This window comes from Heptranchias perlo, chromosome 35, assembly GCF_035084215.1.
Source record: "Heptranchias perlo isolate sHepPer1 chromosome 35, sHepPer1.hap1, whole genome shotgun sequence".
NCBI lineage: Eukaryota > Metazoa > Chordata > Chondrichthyes > Hexanchiformes > Hexanchidae > Heptranchias > Heptranchias perlo.
This window is the reverse complement of record NC_090359.1, coordinates 21573739-21594112: the sequence shown is the minus strand read 5'-3', so window position 1 is coordinate 21594112 and position 20374 is coordinate 21573739. Positions and strand designations below refer to the sequence as shown.

The following is a 20374-nucleotide window of genomic DNA, read 5'->3' as shown; positions in this document are numbered from 1 at the left end:
GTTTCAACCTTTCCTCCCGCGCATCCAAACAAGTACTTTTGTGGGCAGGCGTGGTCTGCAGGGTAGCAGTGTAGCTCAGGAGAGGGGGGGGGGGGGCATGGTTTAGTTACAGTAAAAGCGTTTGCACGTTGAGGCTCAGTAGGTAATGGCACTGTTCAGGGTGACCGTAAACCATTCAGACCAGTTAATCCCCAGTCTGTGCCAAGTTGCCTGAGGCAGCGATGGGGGTTTTACAACTGGATTTAAGCCCCAATCTCCCTACCCCCCCCCACCACCTCCGACGCGGGTCCCTGTTCCAGATCACCATCCAGAGACCCATGTGGGAAAGTGTAGGCATCAGGTGAGGGGAGGCATCAGTTTCGACTACGACTGATCCCCATGGCCAAATAGCTGTGACGAATATCCACTTGGGCAACGTACTCAAAGGTGCAGGCGCATGTGGAACCGTACAGTGTATCGACAAAATCTAATTCATCGAGTGGAAGCCCTCACAAATGCCAGTCGATTGGGCAGATATGTGGCAAGCGCAGTTTAATGTAGATAAATGTGAAAGGGGGAAGAACAGAGAATAGTTGCCCCTTGAGGAGGTGGTGGTGAGCCGCCTTCTTGAACCACTGCAATCCCGTGTGGTGAAGGTGCTCCCACAGTGTTGTTCGGGAGGGATTTCTAGGATTTTGACCCAACGACGATGAAGGAACGGCCGATATGTGTCCAAGTCGGGATGGTGTATGACTTGGAGGGGAACCTGGAGGCGATAGTGTTCCCATTCGCCTGCTGCCCTTGTCCTTCTAGGTGGTGGAGGTCGCGGGTTTGGGAGGTGCCGCCGAAGAAGCCTTGGCGAGTAGCTACAGTGATTTCCTGCGCATAGTAATAGTAATGTACCCTGAATGTTAAAATTCTCAATGGAGTGGAGAGATCTCTGGGTACAGACCTTTAAAGGGTAGATGGAAAAAGCCATAAAAAGGGGCAGGTAGGATTCTAGATTTACATAGAGGGCCGTCAAGTACAGAAGGAACGAGGTGGTGATGAATCTTCACTGGCCACAGTTGGGGCACTGTGTGCAGTCATGGGCACCCATAATGGAAAGGATATTGGATGCCATAGTTAGTAGCGTTGCATTCAGTGGAGCAAAGAAAGTTAAGGGTGCCTGAAGGGGCGGTGGAGGCAGATTCAGTAGCAACTTTCAAAAGGGAATTGGATAAATACTTGAAGACAAAAAATTTGCAGGGCTATGGGGGAAAGAGCAGGGGGGAGTGGGACTAATTGGATGGCTTTTTCAAAGAATCAGCACAGGCACGATGGGCCGAATGGCCTCCTTCTGTGCCGTATGATTCTACGGGGAGAAGTGTTCGGAATTATGAAAGGGTTCGAGAGGGTAAATAGTGATGGATTTTTTCCAACGGTTGGTGAATCATGAACCAGAGGACATGGCCTGCGGATTCATACTAGAAATATAAAGGGGAGGAGATGAGAAGGAATTTGTTTCGTTGTTAATGGTTATTGGGACCTTGATTGGTTATTGAAACCCAGTCAATCACAGTATTTAAGAGGGAATTAAATAAACACCGCGAGGGGAAAATTATTAAAGAGCAGGGGGACCTGGGATTACAGTGCGTAGTTCTGACCTGGAGCCCGGACTGACACAGGGCACAATGGGCCGGATGGCTGAGATTTCTATGATTCTTTATATAATGCGTTTGTGCTCGAACACACCATGGGCGGGAAATGACAATGGGATATTTTTCAAGAGCCGCACAGAAAGACTTGCATTTATATAGCGCCTTTCACATCCCAAAGCGCCTCGCAGCCAGTGAACTACTTTTGAAGCGTAGTCGCTGTTGCAGTGTTGGAAATGCGACAGCCAATTTGCGCACAGCAAGATCCCACAAACAGCACTGAGATAAATGACCAGTTAATCTGTTTTAGGTGATGGTTGAGGAATATTATGAAGGGGGTTCGATAGACGGAGTGAAGATGTTTGCGCTTGTGGGCGATTCCAAAACTAGAGGCCGTAAATATAAGATAGTCATGAATAAATCTAATAGGGAATTCAGGAGAAACCCTTTGCGTGTAGAAGTGTTTCCTAACTTCACTTCTGAAAGTCCTGGCTCTAATTTTTAGGCTATGTCCCCTCGTCCTAGACTCCCCAGCCAGCGGAAAAAGTTTCTCTCTATCTACCCTCGCAGTTCCCCTTGATATCTTGAAAACCTCGATCAAATCGCCTCTTAATCTTATAAATTCCAGGGCATACAATGTTAGTTTGTGTAATCTGTCCTCGTAATTTAAGGAGGGAGAAAGGAGTAGAAGGACATGATGATGGGGGTGAGATGAAGTAGGGAGGGAGGAGGCTCGCGTGGAGCATAAACACCGGCACGGACCTGTCGGGCCGAATGGCCTTTTTCTGTGCTGTAAGTTCTCTGTAAATTCTATGTTTTATATAAATGTGTGATTCTCTTGGTTACTAGTTACGATGCTGCGATCGATCTGTTCACCCACTCCTGCGCTGGATACTGTGTGGCCACGTTCATCCTGGGGATAGGAGACCGACACAACAGTAACATCATGGTAAAGGATGACGGTCAGGTGAGCGGGCTAAAGGCGGGGGGTGGGGGGGGGGGGGGTGGGAGGAGGTGCAATAAACGACGTTCTCCCTGTAGCTTTCCAACAAGTTGATGGCGAGCATGCAAAACCAAAAAAAAAAATCAGGACAGGAGCTTAGAGATGGAACCTTGGGCCCTCCAGCTCTGTTCCTCCCTTGACTGTTGGGGAGAGGGAGGGGGGTGGAATAGTGCTGCTTATTTTAATGTGTGCTCCCTCCCCTCTTCCAGCTGTTTCACATCGACTTTGGCCATTTCCTCGATCACAAGAAGAAGAAGTTTGGCTACAAACGAGAGCGAGTCCCTTTTGTCCTGACCCAGGATTTCCTGATTGTCATCAGTAAAGGTGCCCAGGAGTGCACCAAAACCAAGGAGTTTGAGCTGTAAGTAGGAACATAGGAACAGGAGGAGGCCGCTCAGCCCCTCGAGCCTGTTCCGCCATTCAATCACATCATGGCTGATCTGTACCCTAACTCCATTTACCCGCCTTGTCTCCATATCCCTTATTACCAGTGGCCAGCAAAAATCCATCGATCCCAGATTTTAAATTATTAATTGAGCTGGCATCTACTGCTTTTTATGGGAGGGAGTTCCACACGTCTACCACCCTTTGTGTGAAGAAGTGTTTCCCGACTTCTCTCCTGAATGGCCTGGCTCTGATCTTAAGATTATGTCCCCTTGTCCGAGACTCCCTCCACCAGTGGGAAAAGTTTCTCTCCATCCACCCAATCAATTCCTTTCAAGATCCTAAAAGCCTCAATCAAATGATCCCATAACCTTCTATATTCCGGGGAATACAAGCCTAGTTTATGTAATCTCGCCTCGTAATTTAACCCTTGGCGCCCTGGTAACATTCAGGTGAATCTGCGCTGCACTCCTTCCAAGGCCAATATATCCTTTCTAAGGTGCGGTGCCCAGAACTGTACACAGTGCTCCAGATGTGGCCTAACCAGGGGTTTGTACAGCTGTAGCAAAACTTCCTCCCTTTTATATTCCAGCACTCTAGTTACAAAGGCTAAGCCTTTTTGATGATTTTTTGTACCTGACTATTGCATTTTAGTGATCTGTGTACATAGACCCCCTAAATCTCTTTGGGCCTCCAGTGTTCCTGGCGATGCACTATTTTTAAAAAAATACTTGAATCTATCCTATTTTGGTCCAAAAGTGCGACGTGTAACCAGTCAAAGATCCATTTGAGAAAGATGGGGTGAGATAGGAATGGGATGCAAAATATGCATTGAAACAGGATGGGATGCAGAGAATGCATTGAGATGGGATGTAGAAGATGCATTGAGATGGGATGGGAAGGGGAGAATGCGTTGGGATGGGATGGGAAGGGGAGCATGCGTTGGGATGGGATGGGATGGGGAGAATACGTTGGGATGGGATGGGAAGGGGAGCATGCGTTGGGATGGGATGGGATGGGGAGAATGCATTGGGATGGGATGGGATGGGGAGAATGCGTTGGGATGGGATGGGAAGGGGAGCATGCGTTGGGATGGGATGGGATGGGGAGAATGCGTTGGGATGGGATGGGAAGGGGGGAATGCGTTGGGATGGGATGGGAAGGGGAGAATGCGTTGGGGTGGGATGGGAAGGGGAGAATGCGATGGGATGGGATGGGAAGGGGAGAATGCGATGGGATGGGAAGGGGAGAATGCGTTGGGATGGGAAGGGGAGAATGCGTTGGGATGGGATGGGAAGGGGAGAATGCGATGGGATGGGAAGGGGAGAATGCGATGGGATGGGAAGGGGAGAATGCGATGGGATGGGAAGGGGAGAATGCGTTGGGATGGGATGGGGCGAATGCGTTGGGATGGGATGGGTTGGGACGGGGAGAGTGCGTTGGGATGGGATGGGACGGGGAGGATGGGATGGGGAGAGTGCGTTGGGATGGGATGGGGAGAGTGCGTTGGGATGGGATGGGATGGGGAGAGTGCGTTGGGATGGGATGGGATGGGCTGGGCTGGGGAGGATGGGATGGGATGGGATGGGCTGGGGAGGATGCGTTGAGATGAGATTGGTGAGGCTGGATGTTGGTGGGTGGGATGTGGAGGGCCCTGAAATCTCGCTGAATGTAGGATTCATGCTCTCTCTCTTTCCCTCCCACCCCCATGAACGTATCGCAGGTTTCAGGAGATGTGCTACAAGGCCTACCTGGCCATCCGGCAACACGCCAACCTCTTCATCAACCTCTTCTCCATGATGCTGGGCTCGGGAATGCCCGAGCTGCAGTCGTTTGATGACATCGCCTACATCCGCAAGACCCTGGCACTGGACAAGACGGAGCAAGAGGCCCTGGAGTATTTCACTAAGCAAATGAACGATGCCCATCATGGGGGCTGGACGACAAAGATGGACTGGATCTTCCACACCATTCGCCACATGCCCTGAGCGGATTCGGACATTCGACCAAGGGAGTCGATGAAAACTGCTTATTCTCTGAAGTCAGAGGCCCTGCAGGCAAGGGACCGGTCATTGCTGACTTGAGCTAGGGTTACCTTGGAAACCAGGCAACATTCCTACCGTAGGATTGGCCACGGCCGATCTTTTTCTAACACTACACGTTAACTTTTTGCACCGACAAGGAGTTGAACTCTGTATAGGGTCTGGGTGAATTTTTTTTTTCCCCCCCCACTGTTGGAAGTGGGCAGCGGGCAGAAGTGGATTTTTTGAGACGATAAATTCCGTCTTCAGTGATGTACGCTGACTGGGAAAGGGTGAGGTGCGAGGAATGACCGAGAACCAACACGGCTCAGAATCCGAAGGGGCTTCAATCCGCTGGTTTTAGCACGGAGCAGTTTTCTCTTCCTTTGCCGCGACGAGGAGTGTTCGACGCCTTGGTTTGGCCAGGTCCTCGCGTGGAGTTAGGTACCAGGGACCGAGAGGCAGAAATAAAAACCTGACTGGGCCTGCGGGCAGGGAGAAGGGGGGGGGAAAAAGCTCCACCAACCTTTTAATCGTTCTATATTTCTGCACTCAGGAAGTTCCTCGTTTTAGGGAAAACAAAAAGAAACCCGAGGAAAACCAACGGATCCGAAGGAGCGGGAGAACTTTGAACTCGCGGGTTTGTACGCTGAGGCTTCCTCGGTTGAGTTTACGGTTGAGTGCGTCGTCGATGAGGCCCAACTTAACTGGTTGGAGAATCCCTCTTTTTGGAGAGTTGGGGTTTTGAAAAAAAAACATGGTTCTAAAATCTGTTGTAAACGGTGGTGAGAAGCTGGTCGATTCTTTGAAGATCTTTCTATTTATTGTCGGCAATGGGCTGGTTGACCTCCACTGGATTGTAGGCATTTGGTTGGGAGGCCTGCATTGGGTTGTAGGCATTGTTCTGGGCGGCCTCCATTGGGTTGTAGGCATTGGGTTGGGTGGCCTCCATTGGGTTGGTTGGCCAATTGTTTGTTGCTAAAGGCTGGGACCTCTTCAGCAACGGCGTCAATCTCCCCTCCCTCTCTTCCGTTCGCTGTGCAGTTCCGAGTTATCGCTGCAGCCTTTCCTTGGCACCTTGGGAGGCGAGGGAGACGAAGGGGGATCGAGTGTTTGCTGCCATCTCGTTCCCCCTTTTCCCCCCCCCCGACCCCTTTTTTTGTTTTGTTGCACTATTCCCTTTTAAAAAGGAAACTACCACCCATGAAGGAAAAAGCAAAGATAACCCCATCCTCCAGGGAGACCTCCCTGGCTGCAAACGTTTAATGAAGGAACCCCACCTTCTCTGTCCTGTCCACGCTGCTGTCTCCTCAGGAGATACCAGATGTTGACTGAGCTCTTTGCTTGGAGCGAATCAGGCCTGAAAGTAACCCTATCGTCAGGAAGGAACTACCATTGATTCACCATCAGTATCTGGCTGCAATGAGCCTCAGAATTCCCATGGGATGTAATGCAAGTACCTACCAGTATTAAAAGTAGCTGCGGATTTTTTTTCGGGGGCGGTGGGGGTGGGTGGGGGAGGGGGAGTCTTTTGGGAATGTTATACATCAGCGTTTTGTGGGACTATATTCTCCGGTTGGGACACACACACAGATGCCCGTTGATGGTTATCATCGCAGCCTGCCGTCGGAAGCTGTGAAACAGCCACAGCTGTAGTATGCGTGCATGAGATGAGTGAGACTGGGGTCAGATGTAGGGGAGTTTTCACTTTGAAGCCACTCGGTGGTAGCTACCGCCCTCGCTCGATCTCCGAGACTCGCGGGAACGCAGGGGTGGGGGGGGTGACTGAAGTGTGAGGGGGAGACCGGAATTTCAAGTGGGCGGTTAGAGGTTAAAATGAAGAATGGGACCCCCCCCCTCCCCCCTCCCTCGCCGGCAGGGTGCGAAAGTTAAACCTTTTCAGTGCAAGCTTTGATAATGAATCATCCGACTAATTATCGGACCCTTCCCCTTTCCAACCTTAAAATCAGAGCCAAGAGGGAAATCAGTTAGCACAAAGGAGAGTGGAAATCGGGAAGTCTCGCCCCCCCTCCCCTCCCCCCCCCCCCCCCCCCCCCCCCCCCCCCCAAAAAAAAGGCTGTGGATGCTGGGGGTCAGTTGGAGCTTTCAAGACTGGGATGGATAGATTTTTGTTGGGTAAGGGTATCGAGGGATTATGGATCAAAGGAGTTGAGGTACATAATCTGGCTGACTGCCTTTCATAGTATCATTGTATGTTACAGCACAGAAGGTGGCCGTTCGGCCCATCGTGCCTGTGCCAGCTCTTTGAAAGAGCTATCCAATTAACTCCACTCCCTCCGTCCCCCCCCCCCCCCCCGTTCTTTTTCCCCCGTAGCCTTGCGGATCATAACAACTCGCTGCTGTAAAACAAATTTTCCTCATATCCTCTCCACACACCCACCCCCCACCCACCCACTTTTGGCCAGTGATTTTAAATCTGTGTCCTCTGGTTACCGACCCTCCTGACTCTGGAAACAGTTTCTCCCTCTCTACTCTATCAAAACCCTTGACAATTTTGAGCACCTCTATTAAATCTCCCCTTTTAACCTTCTCTGCTCCAAGGAGAACAATCTCACCTTCTCCAGTCTCTCCACATAACTGAAGTCCCTCATCCCTGGCACCATCTCTAGTAAATCTCCTCTGCACCCTCTCCGAGGGCCTTGACATCCTTCCTAAAGTGCGGTGCCCAGAATTGGACGCAATACTCCAGCTGGGGCCCAATCAGTGATTTAGCGTGAGGTCAGGCATAACTTTTGTACTCTGTGCCTCTGTTTATAAAGCCAAGGTTCCCCACAAGCTTTTTTTTTTAAATCAGCCTGTCGTGATTTTTTAATTTCATTTTCTGTCTTGAAGTTTATTTTAGATATTTTCCGGGGGGACACCTCGTTGGGAGGCACTCGGCGCCCGAAGAAGTCTAGCGAGCGTGCGAGTGTCGTTTCCTGCTTCGACCCCGCGCCCTGACTTGCGGTGCTGTAATGCGAGGCCGTTTAATGCCCTCCCTCCCCCGAGTACGGGCGGGCCGGCCGGTTCGATCCACCGTGCGAGCAGACCGCTCGCGTTCCGGTAGCCCGTTTGGAGGAAACTGCGCTCGAATCGGCCGGACTTCCCCGACCCGGGTGGGAAACGCAAGACGGCCCGTTTACTCTGCGTCTCCCCTCGCGCAATAACTCCCCGCCTCTCGAGTAGAGGGGATTCTGGCTTCCGAGAACCGCGCACGGCCGCGGGCCGGAGATTCCGATGCTCGCCTCTGCGAGAGCGCGAAGATGGGAAAACCGTCCCCCTCTTTTTTTTTTCCTTTTTTCCCCCCCCACCCCGGTACCGGAAAGTCAGTTGTTTAAACTGAAAGGACTTTTCTTCTAATGCTTCGCCTGTCGAAGATGGGAATAGATGTCGTGGTCGTGCCATCTTAATGAGAGGGAAGATGTGAGTTAACAAAAAAATAAGCTGGTGCAGGGGACGTCTTTGATGGAGGACGGGAGTAATATTGAGCACCAGTACAAGTGGAGTGTGTAAAACGAGTTATTTGTTCTCCGTGGGGAGTTAGTGGCGTTGGGAGTGGAGATTAAATGGGGTTGCAACTTTACACAGACTATTGCTGTAGAATACGAACACCCTTGTTTCTGCCCCCAGTCCACCACCCTTTTTATTTTTACTCTTTCCCCCCCCCCCCCCCCCCCCCCACCTTGTCCGAGCCTAGAAAGTCAGCAGGATATTCAACTGTGGGGGGCGTCACCGCTGAGCCCGATCCTGTTCTTACCCAACACTTTCCAGTGTGGGATGGTGGGGATTGGCTTTTTCCCCCGCCCCTCCTCCTCCTCAAGGGCGCCGAGGCAAACTTTTAGCCTCCCGAACCGGGCTGAGGATCAGCGCCGAGCCAAGAATTAAATCTCAGGCCCTCCTGGTCTGGCTTACACTGGCCGCTTACCCACCGATCGGTAACATGTGGATGGAAGGAGATCCCATTCGCAGCTTATAATAACACAAGATAAGACTCTCCTTCCTCACCGTTGCTGCCCCTGTCTGGCCCCTGTCACCCCTGCTTTAAAACTCATCCCTGCACCAAGTGTTGCAGTCAGACTCCATTGATAGAGCAAGACAGTTGCCACTGTTAACACACCCTCCACTTTTGGCTGACACTCCCAGTGCCGGTACTGAGGGAGCGCTGCACTGTCGGAGGTGCCGTCTTAACGGATGAAAACATTAAACCGAGGCCCCGTCTGCCCTTTCAGGTGGACGGAAAAGATCCCGCGGCCATTATTTCGAAGAAGAGCAGGGGGGGGGGGGGAGTTCTCCCCGATGTCCTGGGGCCAATATTTATCCCGCAACTAACATCACTAAAAAACAGGTTATCTGGTCATTTATCTCATTGCTGTTTGTGGGATCTTGCTGTGCGCAAATTGGCTGCCGTGTTTCCCTACATGACAACAGTGACTGCACGTCAAAAGTACTTCATTGGCTTTGGGACGTCCTGAGGTCATGAAAGGCGCTATATAAATGCAAGTCTTTCTTTCTTTAAAGGCATCGTTTATGTAGTTCCCCAGCCAGGAAGTGTGGGGGTTGGGTGAGGATACGATTGGGCCTCAGCACCATCTCCATTCACACACGCAAGGGCGAGATTGTCTGCCTGGGGAATTGGGGTCAGCTCAATGGGTTAGGTACTGACCTTTCACCTGGGTTCGAGCCCAGCCTAGGCTGCTGGGATGAAATACAGCTCCGTGTGCTGGCTGGAAGGGTTCTGAGTGAGACGGGTTTGAACGGCCGCTGCCCAGTTCCTAGTGGGAAACAGAATTGAAACACAAAAAAACTCATTTGGCAATATCGTTCAGAGAGACTGCAGGAAGACTGGTTTTGGAAATTAGAAAACAAAAGCAGTAGGGGGCGCTCTTCTGAGCTTGCGGCTGAGCAGTGTTTGATGGGACAGTGTAGAGGGAGCTTTACTCTGTATCTAACCCGTGCTGTACCTGCCCTGGGAGTGTTTGATGGGACAGTGTAGAGGGAGCTTTACTCTGTATCTAACCCGTGCTGTACCTGCCCTGGGAGTGTTTGATGGGACAGTGTAGAGGGAGCTTTACTCTGTATCTAACCCGTGCTGTACCTGCCCTGGGAGTGTTTGATGGGACAGTGTAGAGGGAGCTTTACTCTGTATCTAATCAGTGCTGTACCTGCCCTGGGAGTGTTTGATGGGACAGTGTAGAGGGAGCGTTACTCTGTATCTAACCCGTGCTGTACCTGCCCTGGGAGTGTTTGATGGGACAGTGTAGAGGGAGCTTTACTCTGTATCTAACCCGTGCTGTACCTGACCCTGGGAGTGTTTGATGGGACAGTGTAGAGGGAGCTTTACTCTGTATCTAACCCTGTACCTGCCCTGGGAGTGTTTGATGGGACAGTGTAGAGGGAGCTTTACTCTGTATCTAACCCGTGCTGTACCTGCCCTGGGAGTGTTTGATGGGACAGTGTAGAGGGAGCTTTACTCTGTATCTAACCCGTGCTGTACCTGCCCTGGGAGTGTTTGATGGGACAGTGTAGAGGGCGCTTTACTCTGTATCTAACCCGTGCTGTACCTGCCCTGGGAGTGTTTGATGGGACAGTGTAGAGGGAGCTTTACTCTGTATCTAACCCGTGCTGTACCTGCCCTGGGAGTGTTTGATGGGACAGTGTAGAGGGCGCTTTACTCTGTATCTAACCCGTGCTGTACCTGCCCTGGGAGTGTTTGATGGGACAGTGTAGAGGGAGCTTTACTCTGTATCTAACCCGTGCTGTACCTGCCCTGGGAGTGTTTGATGGGACAGTGTAGAGGGCGCTTTACTCTGTATCTAACCCGTGCTGTACCTGCCCTGGGAGTGTTTGATGGGACAGTGTAGAGGGAGCTTTACTCTGTATCTAACCCGTGCTGTACCTGACCCTGGGAGTGTTTGATGGGACAGTGTAGAGGGAGCTTTACTCTGTATCTAACCCGTGCTGTACCTGACCCTGGGAGTGTTTGATGGGACAGTGTAGAGGGAGCTTTACTCTGTATCTAACCCGTGCTGTACCTGCCCTGGGAGTGTTTGATGGGACAGTGTAGAGGGAGCTTTACTCTGTATCTAACCCTGTACCTGCCCTGGAGTGTTTGATGGGACAGTGTAGAGGGAGCTTTACTCTGTATCTAACCCGTGCTGTACCTGACCCTGGGAGTGTTTGATGGGACAGTGTAGAGGGAGCTTTACTCTGTATCTAACCCGTGCTGTACCTGACCCTGGGAGTGTTTGATGGGACAGTGTAGAGGGAGCTTTACTCTGTATCTAACCCGTGCTGTACCTGCCCTGGGAGTGTTTGATGGGACAGTGTAGAGGGAGCTTTACTCTGTATCTAACCCGTGCTGTACCTGCCCTGGGAGTGTTTGATGGGACAGTGTAGAGGGAGCTTTACTCTGTATCTAACCCATGCTGTACCTGCCCTGGGAGTGTTTGACGGGACAGTGTAGAGGGAGCTTTACTCTGTATCTAACCCGTGCTGTACCTGCCCTGGGAGTGTTTGACGGGACAGTGTAGAGGGAGCTTTTACTCTGTATCTAACCCATGCTGTACCTGCCCTGGGAGTGTTTGATGGGACAGTGTAGAGGGAGCTTTACTCTGTATCTAACCCGTGCTGTACCTGCCCTGGGAGTGTTTGACGGGACAGTGTAGAGGGAGCTTTACTCTGTATCTAACCCGTGCTGTACCTGCCCTGGAGTGTTTGATGGGACAGTGTAGAGGGAGCTTTACTCTGTATCTAACCCGTGCTGTACCTGCCCTGGGAGTGTTTGATGGGACAGTGTAGAGGGAGCTTTACTCTGTATCTAACCCGTGCTGTACCTGCCCTGGGAGTGTTTGACGGGACAGTGTAGAGGGAGCTTTACTCTGTATCTAACCCATGCTGTACCTGCCCTGGGGGTGTTTGATGGGACAGTGTAGAGGGAGCTTTACTCTGTATCTAACCCGTGCTGTACCTGCCCTGGGAGTGTTTGATGGGACAGTGTAGAGGGAGCTTTACTCTGTATCTAACCCGTGCTGTACCTGCCCTGGGAGTGTTTGATGGGACAGTGTAGAGGGAGCTTTACTCTGTATCTAACCCGTGCTGTGCCTGCCCTGGGAGTGTTTGATGGGACAGTGTAGAGGGAGCTTTACTCTGTTTCTAACCCGTGCTGTGCCTGCCCTGGGAGTGTTTGACGCTGACACTGGGTGCTTGAAATGGGGAAAGTCCTGTTCCCCATCTCTGACCTCCCTCCCTCACCTTGATGAACCCAAAAATATTTTTAAGAAATTCCACTCATTCAAAATCCATGGACAGTAAATCCAGACCCCAAGAATGGCCACTTGGATGTGCTTTTGGGGGCTTTGGTGCCCACAGGGCAGCAACGACCCTGACCCAGCATGAGCTAGTTGTGGGGGGGGGGGGGTGGGGGGAGGTAAGGAAATTGTGTTTGGGAGGGGGGGGTTGGTGGTTGGAGGAACGAGTCTCCCAGGATGATCAGACTTATCACAGTGGGGTGGGGGTGGGCCTCGTCATACCCTTGCATTGCTGTGTGTGGGTATTATGGTCACTTCCATCCTCCTGAGAACGACCGCACCCCCCTCCCTCCCCGAGAACGACAGCACCCACCCCCCCCCTCCTCCTCCCCGAGAACGACCGCACCCCCCTCCCTCCCCGAGAACGACAGCACCCACCCCCCCCCCTCCTCCTCCCCGAGAACGACCGCACCCACCCCCCTCCCTCCCCGAGAACGACCGCACCCACCACCACCCCCTCCCTCCCCGAGAACGACCGCACCCACCACCACCCCCTCCCTCCCCGAGAACGACCGCACCCACTTGACGGATACGCGGTTAACCCTCTCCCACACTCCCGTTGAATCTCTGCTCTGCCGTCGGGAAGGAGGCTGCGATTTCCCCATGGCAACAGCAGTTTGCAGACCTGTGCAGTGGGCCTCATTCCCGCCCAGAGCTCCCACATTGCTTACTGCATGTGCATGTGATAGAAGCAGCGATAGGGACTGTCACCAGCAGCCTTACTGGGATTTTTTGTGTGTGTGTGTGTTTGCGTGTGCGTGCACGCGTGTGTTTTAAGGATCCGTGCAAATTAATCTTGATTCGGATGTGCGTGTGAATGAGGCTGCTTGTGTAAACTCACCACAGATTGTGTGTGTGTGTGTGTGTGTTTTTTTTAATTAAAAAAAAAAATTGTATTTGCACTTTTGCAAAAAAAAACAAAAACCTTGTACAGATGTAAAGTCAGACCAAAAGCACTCGACGTCTCTGGGCTCCCGCGTGGCGTTTTAATAAAGATGTCAGCTATTGTTTTAAGTCCAGTGCGTCCTCTCAGCTCGTTGTATTCCACTTGTCCGTCTCTCTCTCTCTCTCGTTGGTCAAAGTTGATGTTCGTGACTCGCTTGTGGGCCTCACCGTTTTTTTTTCTCGTGTCAGTGAAAGGCCAAGGGTCGTAGTGCAAGCCACCGAGGTTGAAAAGAGTTTCATAGAATCAGCACAGCACAGGAGGAGGCCGTTCGGCCCGTCGTGCCCGTGCCGGCTCTTTGAAAGAGCTATCCAATTAGTCCCGCTCCCCCCTCCTCTATCCCTCAAAACCCTGCAAATTTTTCCCTTTCAAGTATTTATCCAATTCCCTTTTGAAAGTTACTATTGAATCTGCTTCCTTTTCAGGCAGCGCGTTCCAGATCAGAACAACTCGCTGCATAAATAAAATTCTCATCTCCCCCCTCTGGTTCTTTTGCCAGTTATCTTAAATCTGTGTCCTCTGGTTACTGACCCTCCTGCCACTGGAAACAGTTTCTCCTTAAAGAGATTATCTGGTCATTATCTCATTGCTGTTTGTGGGAGCTTGCTGTACATTACAACAGTGACTACACTTCAAAAGTACTTCATTGGCTGTAAATCGCTTTGGGACGTCCTGAGGTGATGAAAGACATGATAGAAATGCAAGTCTGCTTTCCTTTCTTTCCCTTTTCTCTTTTTTTCTTTCTCAAAACCCTCCATAAACCCTTTTAACCTCCCCCCGCACCCCACCCCATCCCCCCCCAAAACTCGAGGGGACGCCAAGGCCGATTGCAGTGTCCCCCAGCCGCGGTGACGAGTGAAACCAGCCGATAGGGGATCACTGAGCGAGTAGCCCGCGATGCGTCTTAATCTCCCAACACAGCGAGGATGCAGAGGGAAGGAACAGCATGTCACGGGGAAAGGAGAGAGACCAGAAGGACTGACCAAAACATCAAATGGAAGAGTGTTGAGGTAAGAGAACGATCGCCCCCATCTCCCAAAGAGGGTTTCAGTGCCTGCAACAGCATCTGGGCTGGAGTCAGGGCTTCCATGACTGGTGGACATGGTGTTAAAGAGGCATAGAAAGTGGCTACCAATAGACACAGTCATACAACAACAACCACTTGCATTTATATAGCACCTTTTATCATAGTAAAATATCCCCAAGGCCCTTCACAGGAGTGTAAATCAGACAAAATTTGACACCAAGCCACATAAGGAGATATTAGGACAGGTGACCAAAAGCTTGGTCAAAGAGGTAGGTCTTAAGGAGCGTCTTAAAGGGGAACAGAGGTGGAGAGGTTTAGGGAGGGAATTCCAGAGCTTGGGGCCCAGGCAGCTGAGGGCACGGCCGCCAATGGTGGGGCGATGGGAGCGGGGGATGGACAGGAGGCCAGAATTGGAGGAACGCAGAGATCTCGGAGGGTTGCAGGGCTGGAGGAGGTTGCAGAGAGAGAGAGAGAGAGAGGGAGGGGTCGAGGCCACGGAGGGGTTTGAACAGGAGATCGATAAAGCGGGTACTCCTTTCATCCTACAGCCCAAGTAGGCGAGACATTCGCCCTTTTCTGGTCTCCCTCACGGGCATTGGGGGAGATCGCTCATCTCTGCCTCAGCCTTGCTGGTGTTTTTGGTAGCTGTTCGGACATCACCGGGGAGGGTACGGGGAGGGGAGAAAAAGAGACCGAGACAATCTTGTAGTTTCAAAGTAGATTTTTTTTTATTGAGTTACGATAAGCTGAAGCATTTAACGTGTCTCTGACTGGTGTCGTGCCCGTCCAGCACACTCACAGTCCCGAGAGATGTTTAAACAGAGCCGCAGACACCCAATCAACCATCAGTGCAGTGAGGTCACCCACTCACTCCCCTGTCGTCCCCTTGTCAATTAAACTTGCTTATAAAAGGAGGGAAAGGACTTGGGTTTATACAGAGCCTCAGGACGTCCCAAAGCACTTTACAGCTCATGAGGCACTTTTTGAAGTGGAGTCACTGTTGTAGTGTAGGGAAACGCGGCAGCCAATTTGTGCACAGCGAGATCCCACAAACAGCAACGTGATAATGACCAACTCATCTGTTTTTAGTGATGTTGGTTGAGGGATAAATATTGGCCCCAGGACACCGGGGAGAACTCCCCCTGCTCGTCTTCAAATAGTGGCCGTGGGACCTTTTACGTCCGCCTGAGAGGGCAAACGGGGCCTCGATTTAACGTCTCATCTGAATGGCGGCACCTCTGACACTGCAGCACTCCTTCAGTGCTGCACTGCGAGGGTCAGCCTGGATGAAAAGGTGTGGGGAGCGAGCAGGAGAGTGGGATTAGACTGGGTGGGATATTAAAGGGTATGGGGAGAGGGAGAGTGGGGTTAGACTGGGTGGCTCCTGTGGGGCTAACACCCGGGTACACTTAATGGGCCAAATGGCCTGTTTCAGTGCTGGAACATTTTATGAAAATTGGGGATGTGCAAGAGGGCAGAGATCTCAGAGGGTTGTAGGGCTGGAGGAGGTTACAGAGATAGGGGAGGGGGGAGGCCATGGGGGGATTTGAACATGAGGATGAGAATTTTCAAATTGAGGCACTGCCGGACCGGGAGCTAATGTAGGTCAACGAGCACAGGGAGATGAACGAGACTCGGTGCGAGTTAGGATACGGGGCAGCAGAGTTTTGGATGAGCTCAAGTTTACAGAGGGTGGAGAAAGAAGAGGACGGCCAGGAGAGCAAAACTCTTCCCAAACTCTTCTTTCAGAAGAAACGCTGAACCCCCAGTTCTCAGTCCAATGAGCTGTGGGCTTGTCTTTTCTGAAAGGAGGGCTTAAGGGCGGGGTCTTGGGGACAGGGGGCAGTGGGTATGACCGTCAGTGGCTGCAGGTTGAGATTACACGACACGGAGGAGCCCCTCAGCACAGAGCCGTCCGACAAACCAAACCGAACCGTCCCGTCGCGCGAGTAGACAGGCCTCGAAACAAATTCAGCAAACTACCCGTCCGTATCAACGTAACAAGAAAACAGAAATGTACTAAAACTATGAGAAACACTGTTCCCGATAATTCATCGTCCAGCTGGAAAAAAAACATGCTAACGGCAGTTTTGGTATTGTGGAAACAGTCTCCCGACACTGGCCTGACGAGCTTGACGATATCATGAGGTGGGCCGCTGCCATGTGTTGGGGATACCCGGTAACCTCACTCCTGACTTAATCTGTGCCCAAGCCCAAAGCCAGCCAAGATAGCAGAATAAGGGGGTGTGTGGAGGGGAGAGGAGGGATGATTGTTTTTTTTATTTGTTCTCTGGTTGTGAGCATCGCTGGCAAAACCTGCGTTCATTGCCCCCCGTCCCTAGTTGCCCCTTGAGAAGGTGGTGGTGAGCCGCCTTCTTGAACCGCGTCCGTGTGGCGAAGGTTCTCCCACAGTGCTGATGGGGAGGGAGTTGCAGGATTTTGACCCAGCGACCATGAAGGAACGGCCGATATACGTCCCGATGGGGAAACTTGGAGATGATTGTCTTCCCAGGTTTGATTCACTGCTGATGAGAATCCATCAGCAACTTGAGGAGAAAAATACTGGGCTTCTCTTTCAAAACAAACAAGTTTTTATAGTCTGGTTTACATTTCGGGAAAGCTTTTTAGTACAAGGCAGGTTAGATGCAGAGTAAAGCTCCATCTACTTCAGGTGCTGAGGAGCTACACCCCAGAGGAATTATAACTATGTTGGCAGACACTACTAATGGCTGCCTCAGAGAAGGAGGACACTGCAAATGGCTGGCCCCGGAGCTGGGGGACGACTGCAAATGGCTGGCCCCGGAGCTGGGGGACGACTGCAAATGGCTGGCCCCGGAGCTGGGGGACACTGCAAATGGCTGGCCCCGGAGCTGGGGGACGACTGCAAATGGCTGGCCCCGGAGCTGGGGGAACACTGCAAATGGCTGGCCCCGGAGCTGGGGAACACTGGAAATGGCTGGCCCCGGAGCTGGGGGAACACTGCAAATGGCTGGCCCCGGAGCTGGGGGACACTGCAAATGGCTGGCCCCGGAGCTGGGGGAACACTGCAAATGGCTGGCCCTGGAGCTGGGGAACACTGGAAATGGCTGGCCCTGGAGCTGGGGAACACTGGAAATGGCTGGCCCCGGAGCTGGGGGGACACTGCAAATGGCTGCCTGACTGTCCCGGGCATTGCTACCCCCCTCTGCCACCTCATGACATCCTGGCTCATTATAAGCAGATGCTGCTTTTTCATTCAAAGACAGTACAACTGTCATAATTATGGAAGGCACTGCTTCCGATAATTATTAATATATTAAAAAATGTCTTAATTCTTATAAAATAATTTATAGTGATCACTGTCCCTGATAAATTAAATAATCATTGCTGACAACCAGAGTATAGACACAAGCACTAAATATGGATACACAAACACGCAATGTAGTTTAATTAACTCGCTGACTAGTGCGTTCACATTAAATTCCTGCTTTTAACTTTTTTAACCCACAGGATGTGGGTCATAATGGCAAGGTCACATTTACTGACTGAACAGGCTGGGGCTCTTTTCTCGAGAAAAGAGAAGACTGAGGGGTGATCTGACGGAGGTCTTTATGATTACGAAGGGGGTTCGATAGGGTAGACGTAGAGAAGATGTTTCCACTTGTGGGGGAGACCAAAACTAGGGGCCATAAATATAAGATAGTCACTAATAAATCCAATAGGGAATTCAGGAGAAACTTCTTTACCCAGAGTGGTGAGAATGTGGAACTCGCTCCCACAAGGAGTAGTTGAGGCGAGTAGCAGAGATACATTTAAGGGGAAGCGAGATAAACACATGAGGGAGAAAAGAATAGAAGGGTATGCTGATAGGGTGAGATGAAGAGGGGTGGGGAGGGGGCTCGTGTGGAGCAGTTGGGCCGAATGGCCTGTTTCTGTGCTTTAAATTCTACGTAACTTTGGGGAGGTGGGGCTTTGGAAATTATCAGATTTTTAAAAGAAAAATTCCATTTCACACTTTGCCAACGGCAGGATTCGAACTCCCGACCTCCTGGCTTTGCCGGTTCAATGCCATCCTGGACCCTACATTGGAGACGCTGAAACTGTTTAAGGTAAATAGATCAAAGACCAGGGTTAAAACGGGTACAGGCGGGAATTCAGTGTAAACACATTAATCCGGAGGAAATTAGACGCCCGAGAGAGAGAGAGAATTCATGCACATGTAACACCCAGGAAAGAAAACCAGTCTACAACAGAATTAGAGATCTTTTTCCCGTACGGGAGAATATCTGTAACTTGCTTGTCAGCCGAATTACAGAAGTTGTCATGTTACTTGAGAAAAAATAAATCTATGTGCGTGTGTTTTTAACTTTCACGCTTAGGGTACAAGTTCAGTGGAAGAGATCAAAAGAACTGGAAGAGTTTTTATCTCTTAAATCTTAATTAGGTTCCCTCCAGAATCCTTGAGCGGGACATTGTTACCTGGGGCAGAAATCCGAGTGTTTCAATCACGTCTCTCTCCACACCAATTTTGGGGACACGCGGTGAGCTAAGCAAGGACGTGCATTTATATAGCGCCTTTCACGTCCTCAGGATGTCCCTCAGCCCTTCACAGCCAATGAGGTGCTTTTTTGAAGTGTAGCCACTGTTGTACCTTAGCAGCCAATTTGCGCACAGCAAGCTCCCACAAACAACAGGATAATGACCAGATTATCTGTTTTTAAGCGATTGTTGGAAGAGGTAAATATTGGGCCCAGGATACCAGGGGAGAACTCCCCCCGCTCTCCTTCAAAAATAGTGACCGTGGGATCTTTTACGTCCACCTGAGAGAGCAGACGGGGGCCACGGTTTAACGTCTCATCCGAAACACTGCGCCGCCGCCAGTGCAGCACTCCCTCAGTACTGGCACTGGCAGTGTCGGCCTGGATTACGCACTTAAATCCTGAATGTTTCCTGCATTCTGACAGCGATTGCACTGCCAAAAAGTACCTCATTGGCTGTAAAGCGCTTTGGGACGGCCTGAGGTCGTGAAAGGCGCTATATAAATGCAGATTCTTGCTTTGGCCGACGTGGGGTAGAATGAAGCCAGCCCAGGGTTCCACGTCCCTTCAAAGCTCTGGAGGAGAGGCCAACAGTTCCACTGTAAACTGTGCACGTGCGGTAAAGAGAGAGAGAGAGAGGGCGCGTCCGGCCTAGCTGGGGAAGAGAGAGGGGCCCAGCGGCCCATAGCAACAACCATTCGCGCGCTGCAGAACAGAGGACGATTACAAAGGAAGAAGGCGGGGCAGATAAAAGCTCCCCCCCCACCGATAACGAGAGTGGTTGTTTTTTTTGTTTTTGGGGTAGACGTGGTTTCTTCCTCGAGGTTTGCAGAGTGGCCGAATTTGGTTAGAAAGCGATGGGCCTGATTGAATTCCAAAGGAGAGTCCTTTTCACTGCGGTCTCTGAGCGGGGTTATCCGAGGGTGAGGGAGGATGGGAGGGGGACAGAATCCCCAACGGAGTTGGCAAATGGCACCATTCCCTGACCGGTACTGACGCCGGGCGGCGGGTCTCCTGCGCCCCCCACTCCCCCAGCGAAGAACGGGTGACAAGTGAGACGATCCCCCCCGCCTCCCGCCGCAGTGACGTGGACCCTCCCCTCTCCCGCCCCGGCCTTTAGAAGCTGTTGTTGTCGAGGCTCCACACGTCCCCACTCAGGGCGTTGGCTGCCCCCTGCAGGGTCCACGTCACCAGGGCCAGCTGTCTGCGGAACTTCTTCTCGTCAAAGCGGGCGGGGTCCACGGCCAACAGCTGGGCGTGCTCGCAGAGCGCGTCCAGCGTGTGATCCCCCCGGCCGTGCAGAATGTGCCGGAAAGGAGAGTCGGTGGCCGAGACATACTGAGACAGAAAGTAGAACTCCACCTAAAAAAAAAGGAAGGAGGAAGAATTACATTTGTTGTAACGATGTGATAAATGACCAGATCCGCTGGGATGTTGGCTGAGGGATAAATATTGGGCCCAGGACACAGGGGAGAACTCCCCTCCCTCTTCTGGCCGTGAGATCTTTCACGTCCACCTGAGAGGGGCAGACGGGGCCTCTGTTTAACCTCTCCTCC

The 20374-nt window shown here is 51.6% G+C and overlaps 2 protein-coding genes across 4 annotated transcripts in view; one reads left to right on the top strand and one right to left on the bottom strand.

The window, feature by feature from the left end:
• Positions 1-7056, top strand: part of LOC137302418 (phosphatidylinositol 4,5-bisphosphate 3-kinase catalytic subunit alpha isoform) — a 91317-nt gene extending 84261 nt beyond the window's left edge. For 2 of the 3 annotated variants that reach the window (XM_067972069.1, XM_067972067.1), the window contains 3 exons: positions 2466-2583; positions 2829-2980; positions 4727-7056. In XM_067972069.1, the coding sequence (XP_067828170.1) occupies positions 2466-2583; positions 2829-2980; positions 4727-4991 (535 nt within the window). In that variant the 3' untranslated portion in view covers positions 4992-7056. The remainder of the gene's footprint in view (positions 1-2465; positions 2584-2828; positions 2981-4726) is intronic. The other variant, XM_067972068.1, reaches the window with a different exon arrangement.
• Positions 7057-15004: 7948 nt separating this feature from the next.
• The window catches only part of LOC137302417 (transferrin receptor protein 2-like), a 50165-nt gene continuing 44795 nt past the window's right edge, over positions 15005-20374 (bottom strand). The window contains 1 exon segment of the mRNA XM_067972066.1: positions 15005-20180. Within this exon segment, the coding sequence (XP_067828167.1) occupies positions 19935-20180 (246 nt within the window). The 3' untranslated portion in view covers positions 15005-19934.